General features: G+C 35.9%; 1 protein-coding gene across 1 annotated transcript; it reads left to right on the top strand.

Annotated features, from left to right (window-relative positions):
• Nucleotides 1-423: 423 nt before the first annotated feature.
• Nucleotides 424-2,516, top strand: LOC117907740 (cytochrome P450 78A7). The gene is made up of 2 exons (XM_034821388.1): nucleotides 424-1,413; nucleotides 1,698-2,516. Exons 1-2 carry the CDS (start codon nucleotides 424-426, stop codon nucleotides 2,328-2,330), a joined length of 1,623 nt encoding a protein of 540 aa, XP_034677279.1. The 3' UTR covers nucleotides 2,331-2,516.
• The last annotated feature ends 5,210 nt before the right edge of the window (nucleotides 2,517-7,726 follow it).

Raw genomic sequence — 7,726 nt, 5'->3', positions numbered from 1 at the left:
TCAATTGATGGTCAATGGAGTTCATAATTGGGGATTAGAACCAGCGGTCTTGAGTAAACGGTAATTAATGTATGAAGGAGTTGAACCCCTCTCCCATGCACTGTATGTAAGTTTCATTGATCGGATGAACTCTTAAACTAATCACTTACGTGTAGACATTTAGCTTCTCCAGTCATGAACATATAGTTTAAGCGATTATGATTAAATAATCAAGTCAATATTCAACCGTGTTAACCGAGAACTTTCCTATGCATAGGAAACCAAGCTCACTTTCCTGTAGCATACGTTTGCCTTCCATTTGATCATAAAACCCTCTCAGTTACCACCAATCAATCACTTCCATTTTACGCTTGCCTTCTATTTAAACGCTCCTAATCTCCATCCTCCTTCCTCACCACCCTCTCTCTCTCTCTCAATCAAACAATGGAGTTCTCTTTCAAGTCTGAGTACACAAACTGGTGGGTTTTTACACTTCCAGCTCTTGTGGAAACCCAAAACTTATCCAAGGGTTTGATTTTGCTTTTCATTCTCATTGTATTTCTCTCCATTGGACTTCTAAGCTGGGCATTTTCTGCGGGAGGTGCAGCTTGGAAAAATGGAAGAAACCAGATGGGTCGGGTCTCAATCCCAGGTCCGCGAGGTATTCCCATTTTTGGTAGCTTATTCAGCTTAAGCCATGGGTTGGCTCATCGTACTCTTGCCTCCATGGCTTTGAGCAGCGCTGCCACTCAGCTCATGGCCTTCAGCCTCGGCTCAACCCCTACAGTAGTTGCTTCCGAGCCTTGTACTGCTAGGGAGATATTGACCTCACCTCAATTCGCTGACCGCCCAATCAAGCAGTCAGCTAAGAGCCTTATGTTCAGCCGAGCCATCGGGTTTGCACCTAATGGGGCTTACTGGAGGCTACTGAGAAGAATATCATCGTCTCACCTCTTCGCGCCAAAGCGCATAGCAGCTCACGAAGGTGGACGGCAGCTGGACTGCACCGCCATGTTACAGGCCATTGCTAAAGAACAATCAGCAAATGGGGCTGTTGTTCTGCGGAAGCACCTTCAAGCTGCTGCTCTCAACAATATAATGGGGACAGTTTTCGGAAAAAGGCTTAATCCAGTGGAAGATAGCATGGAGGCTAGAGAATTGCATGAGATTGTCAAAGAAGGCTTCGAGCTGTTGGGAGCTTTCAACTGGTCCGACCATCTGCCGTGGTTGAATTACTTTTATGACCCTTTCGGTATCAACCAGCGTTGCTCCGCTCTTGTTCCTCGAGTCAGGAAACTCGTCAAAGGGATTATTAAAGAACATCAACTCAGTGATTCCAACAAGCTCTCAGATAATTCAGATTTCGTAGATGTTTTGCTGGCTCTGGATGGTGAAGAGAAGCTTGAAGAGGAAGATATGGTGGCCGTTTTATGGGTTTGTCTATAGATCCTTTTCACACTGATATATAAACAAACAAAACGGAAGAGATACTATAATATTTCAAAACAAAATAGCTACTGCAGCTTAATTAATTATTAGACATGACACTCTTTCTAACCTACTTCTCTTGGAGAAATATCTTATGATTTTTTATAAAAAAAATTTATAAAACCAAAGTAAATTAAACAGTAGGGTAATCAAATTGAAAGAGACGTGTTATCTTTCTTTATGGCTACTGAGACTGCTAAACAAGGTGGTTTATTTATGTATGCATGCAGGAAATGATCTTCAGAGGTACTGATACAACGGCGCTCTTAACTGAGTGGGTCATGGCTGAGTTAATCCTGAACCCCAAGGTTCAAGCCAAGCTTCACGAGGAGCTCCATCTCACTACTCTAGTAAACAAGGCCATCACCGACGCTAACGTGGCTAAATTGCCCTATCTTCAAGCAGTGATCAAGGAGACCCTACGTGTCCACCCACCTGGGCCCCTCCTCTCGTGGGCCCGCCTGTCCACGTCAGACGTCCACCTCAGCAATGGCATGGTGATCCCTTCCAACACCACTGCAATGGTCAACATGTGGGCCATCACACATGATCCAAATCTCTGGAAAGACCCTCTGGCCTTCAAGCCAGAGAGGTTTTTAGCCTCCGCTGGCGGTGCTGACGTGGACGTGAGAGGCGGTGACTTGCGGCTCGCCCCGTTCGGGGCTGGCCGTAGGGTTTGTCCAGGGAAGAACCTAGGGCTGGTGACAGTGAGCCTTTGGGTGGCTAAGTTGGTGCACCATTTCGACTGGGTTCAGGACATGGCTCAGCCGGTTGACCTGAGTGAGGTGCTGAAGCTGTCATGTGAAATGAAGAACCCTCTCTCTGCTGTGCCTGTTCCCAGGAGTGGTGCAATTCATATATAAGTTATTTAAGGGCTTGGCTTTGTTCTTTCTATTTCTCTTTCTCTAAGTGTTTGTGCAATGCTGCAGTCTAGGGTTTCTATGGCTCAAGTTTTGGAAAGGGTTGGTTTTGGTGTCGGTGGGTGATAAAGAGGGTGTGTGTTTTCTACCATTAATAATGATGTAATGTTGCTTTTGAAGAAGTAAATGGACGGTGTGTTATGTTTTCAAGCTAATTAAATATGTGTTTGAGAACCATGAGACGACATATAATGCACTTTTCTACCTTCATAACCCTAGAAATCAATTGCAGAAGAGAAAATGTAAGATGATCAGTACCATCTTCTCTTCTGATGGTGCATCAGTCTGGAGATCTCTTATAGTTCTTAGGTTTCCAGTTATGCGAAGCATGACCCCTTTCGGCTGATATTATTAATTATTTATAGGTTTTACATTTTGCACATGAAGTTAACTATATGGCTTCTTCGAAGAGTTCAAACTTTTTTAGTAATAGTTAGTCTAACATGATGTTATAATTCTAATTGTGATTGTATTTGAATCCCAAAAAGTAATAGAGAATATCCTTGAATTCTTGTAAAACTTTTTTAAAACAATTTTCTCTTCTTCAAAATAAAAAAAAATATAAAAAAATGTTTGACAACTATAAAATAAAAAATAAATTTTTGTTTTTAAAAATAGAAGATAAGGTGTTTATAAAAAATATTTTTTAATTGTTCAATTATTTGTACTTGTTTTTTAGAAGTTGTTTTAAAAATAATTACACCAATAAGAAAAATAATTTAAAATAGAGCATTAGAACTAAAATTATTTTTAAAACACATTTTATAAAATAGAAAATGGATTAAAAACATTTTAGGCCATGTTTAACAACTATTTTCCAAAATAATTCTAAAAAACAATTTTTGAAAATTATTTTCTAATGAGTTATAGAAAAAATATTTGTTTAAGAACCTGAAATGTTTTTAGTCTATTTTCCATATTTTAAAATAATTTTTATATGTAGTATTTTATTTTTAACCATTCTCTATATTTGGATAATTATTTTTTAAAATGGTTCTTATAAAACAAGTGAAAACATCTAAAACATGTTCTTGAAAACACCATATTTTTTGTTTTTAAGAGCAATACTCTTTTTTGTTTTGTGATCCATTGTCTAGAGCCTCGATTCTAGTTATAAACTCCTTTCTAGCGCTTTACTTTAACTATTTCTTTTTTGACCGATTGAGTTTTTTTATTATTAGTAGGAGTGGCAACTGGGGGTCCAAGGGAACTCCCGGGAAATCTTCCTTGAGTGAGAGAGTGACCCTGATAAGGGGCACGAATGGTATATGTTGTCATTTTTTTAATTTTTTAAAGAATAGAAATTTGTTTTTGAAAACTATTACAGAAGAGGACCTTAGGTTCCCAAATAGATTTTTGTTTTATAAAATATCAAATAATAGCTTTAAAAAATTGTTTTTAAAAACTATTTTTTAGAACTATTTTTTCTAAAACTAGTTTTCAAAAAAAAAAAAAAATTGTAAAACAATTTCAAACAAAGCCTAAATTTTTGTAGTTGTTACTGTGGCATAATATTAGAACTCTAATTAGGGTATATTTGAATTGGGTCTTGGAATGTGACAGAAATGAGAAAAATAACCAAAAAAATTCAAAATCTTTTCTTTGGTTTATTATAGAAAATATAAAGCAAATATCAAACATAACAAAAATTATTCAAAAATTTATGTATTTTTAAATTATGCATTCTTATATAAAAGAGGAAACAATAAAAATAAATTTGAAGAGTATATAATAAAAAAAATTATTAAGAATTCAACCATTTTTTTATTCCACTTTCCCTTTCCTTTCATTGACTTCATTTTTTTTTAAATATATATATATATATATATATATATCTAGGAGGCTTGCCCTTTCCCACGAGAACACCCTAAAAATCATCCTAGCAGGTGGGGCTGCGTGTCCACCATCAATGCAAATGGTCGGTGACTTTCACATCCAAGGTGGATTCTTCATCCCCTCGTGCAAAATTATATGGAAATTACATTCTCTTGATGACTCATTCATTTACTTATTAAATGCATAAACAACAAATGTTGCACTTTTACTCAGCATATCAATCTGAGTCACATATGTTTGTTGTTGAACAACCATGGTCAGCCGCCCAGGTTTGTAGGCAGATTTCAGGTTCAACTTTTCAAATGATCGGTGCCAAAACGTCCCCTAGACCTATGAAATGTCTTTGACTCACCCAACTTAAGAAAAATAATGATATTGATTAAGAAAAAGTAATTATACTTTAATCAGAAACATCACAGAAGACTTCAAAAAAGGGCAATTAACATTTGTTTATGATCAGTCAATGGGCACCGCCTAATCTAGGGTTTATAGCCTCGTTTTTCCATGTCCAATATCTTTAAACCGCCAGCATGGTAGGCAAAGATAGAATACCCAGTGGGTGGCTGATTTGTTCAGTTCGGCGTGTAGGTTGAGATATTATGAAATGTGTCCATGGACTATTAATTATACAACTGTGAGATGGGCAACACATGGTCAGTAAATTTATCTTTTTGTGGCCATTCAAATGGTGCCTGAGTTCAAACTAGGACCCAGTAGTTCAGTACTCTTTGGTTAGAGTTTTCTTTTCATTGAACTTTCCCTATATAGGTCATTATCTGATGACAAAGTCTTGACTGGGTCACACGGATCTTTGGGAGAAAAAATGTAGCTAAAAATTAAATTAATTTGTGATTAATTATTTTAATTAGAAATTAATAAGATGAATGATCCTTTTCTAGCTTCTGCTGGCATGCTATGGGGCCAAATTAAAGATGACATATTCATCTGGTCTGCAAGCTTAACTGCTGATATTTTTGCTTCCCATAAAGTGTACTGTGGCGCTGCTAAATTAGTTATCTTAATACATGCTTAAATTTCACAAAATAAGTTCGATGTATTACATCAATGGAAGATTGAAAGCAGCAGAAACATTCTTGGACTAAAATTCCATAACCCACTTCAGGTTTTCAAGGTAGACTACAATCCAACTTTAACTTGGGTCGTGATTTCATGATTCTTTGAATATTTGTGAAGTGGATGCTACTGATTTTGACAAATTTAACTCCTCCATTTCATTTTTATCATGGGCGATTTCCCATTATCATCTCCTTGTCAGCCGTCTTTAAAAAAAAAACCATTTTTATTTATAAATTGTTAAGAAGTGTCCCAAATTCCTAATTAGTATAGATTCCTCTTTTGTAATATATATATATATATATATATATATATATATATATATAGAATATTTTTAGGTTGATATATTATTATAATATTAGACTTCCTTATATAATAAGGAATATTGTTTGAAATATCTGTATAAATATTCTAGATCATGAGGAGAAACCTATAAAGATTATGCAAAGTGGATAGAAATGTGAGGAAGAACTGGAGGTTCCTGGCGGAGCAAGAAGGCTCATGGTAGGGTAGGGATACGAAGAGTGGGGGAATATAGGATGTTCGAGAACCCAATAATTGTATCTGATTATATCATTTGTGATGTTCTTTATTGTATAGTGAAATAATTCTCTTTTAATAGTGGATGTAGGCATGGTCCAAGTTATTACCCTGTGTACCGTTTGTGTTGATTATTTTATCTTTGTGTTATTGATTAATGATGATTGCATCAAAGCTTTCATCATCGCAACAAACTACTCTTTTTGTTATGAAAAACGAGAATATGCAACAAGACAAATAAGAACACACAAATTTATGTGAAAAACCTTAGACGGGAAAAACCATGAATAGAGGAGAAGGATAATCCACTATATCAAAAATTGGTACGAAAGGTGAGAGTATCAAGCGGCTACGATATAAATCCCTAAAAACCTATACACCATCCCATAAATATATATGAGAGAGAAAAATAAATAAAGCAGGAAAATCCATAATTTTTCTTCACCATATATATCGCACCACGAACTTTTCGGGTTGGACCAAAAAAGGTAATTATTGGGTCACTAAGCTCTAACAATCTCCACCTTGACACGAATTCTAATGTAAGGAATAAAAACAAACAAACAAACTCCAATCTTCAACAAAAAAAAAACTCTTCACCTCTTCCCCTAAAGGGTAATTCAACAACAAATACTAACCAAGTCCAAGCAATACTCAAACTTGGCAACAAGGAATATCTTCATCATCATATCAGTAAGATTATCATGGGTGCTAACTTTGGCCACAACAATATCACCATGAGCAATGATATCACACATAAAATGATATCGTACATCAATGTGCTTTGTCCTCTCATGAAACATCTAATCTTTTGTGAGGAAAATAACACTCTGACTATCACAAAAAACTGTGGTAATCTGCAAGTTCTCACTAAGTTCACCAAATAGTCCTTTTAACCAAATTGCTTCTTTACAAGCCTTTGTAATAGCCATGTACTCAGCCTCAATAGTAGACAAAGCAACTGTAGTCTGCAAAGTAGCTTTCCAACTGATAGCACAACCACCAACAGTAAAAACATACCCTGTAAGAGATCTTCTTTTATCAAGATCACCAACAAAATTAGAATCGACATACCCAACAACTCCATCTCTAGTTCTCCCAAAATGCAAGCAAACATAATTAGAGCCACGCAAGTATTTGAAAATCCACTGAACTGCTTTCCAATGTTCTTTACCATGATTTGCCATGTATCTACTGACTACACTAATTGCATATGATAAATCTAGATGTGAACAAACCATAGCATACATGAGAGACCCCACTGCACTAGAATATGAAACTTTTGACATATAATCAACATCGTCATCTGATTATGCAGATAAAACAGATGAAAGTCTGAAATGAGTCGCTAATGGAGTACTAACAGGTTTGGCATTTTGCATATTGAACCTATGAAAAACTTTCTCAATGTACCATTTCTAACTTAGGTATAATTTACCTGCCTTTTCGTCTCTCAGAATCTCCATTCCAAGTATCTTCTTTGCTGCTCCTAAGTCTTTCATCTTAAACTCCTTACTAAGTTGGACTTTTATCTTTCTTATCTTTTTCTTATCCTTAGTTGCTATTAACATATCATCAACATATAAGAGTAGATATACAAATGACCCATTATCGTTATTCTTAAAGTAGACACAGCTATCATAACTGCTTCTTTTGAAATCATGAGTGGTCATAAATGAGTCAAACCCCTTATACCACTGTCTAGGTGACTATTTCAGGCCATAGAGAGACTTTTTTAGCAAACACACATAGTCTTTCTTTCCTGAAACTATAAAATCCTTAGGTTGCTGCATGTAGATGTCTTCCACAAGTTCTCCATGTAAGAATGTTGTCTTCACATCCAACTGCTTAAGCTCAAAATCATGCATGGTCACTATACCAAGAAAAAC

The sequence above is a fragment of the Vitis riparia genome, chromosome 18 (assembly GCF_004353265.1).
Source record: "Vitis riparia cultivar Riparia Gloire de Montpellier isolate 1030 chromosome 18, EGFV_Vit.rip_1.0, whole genome shotgun sequence".
NCBI lineage: Eukaryota > Viridiplantae > Streptophyta > Magnoliopsida > Vitales > Vitaceae > Vitis > Vitis riparia.
This window is presented reverse-complemented; position numbering and strand designations above follow the sequence as displayed.

Bases quoted from the DNA above. Each gene is read 5' to 3' on its own strand.
- LOC117907740 (XM_034821388.1), top strand. From the start codon at position 424: ATGGAGTTCTCTTTCAAGTCTGAGTACACAAACTGGTGGGTTTTTACA. The intron at 1,414-1,697 runs GTTTGTCTATAG...GTATGCATGCAG, and splicing joins ATATGGTGGCCGTTTTATGG to GAAATGATCTTCAGAGGTAC.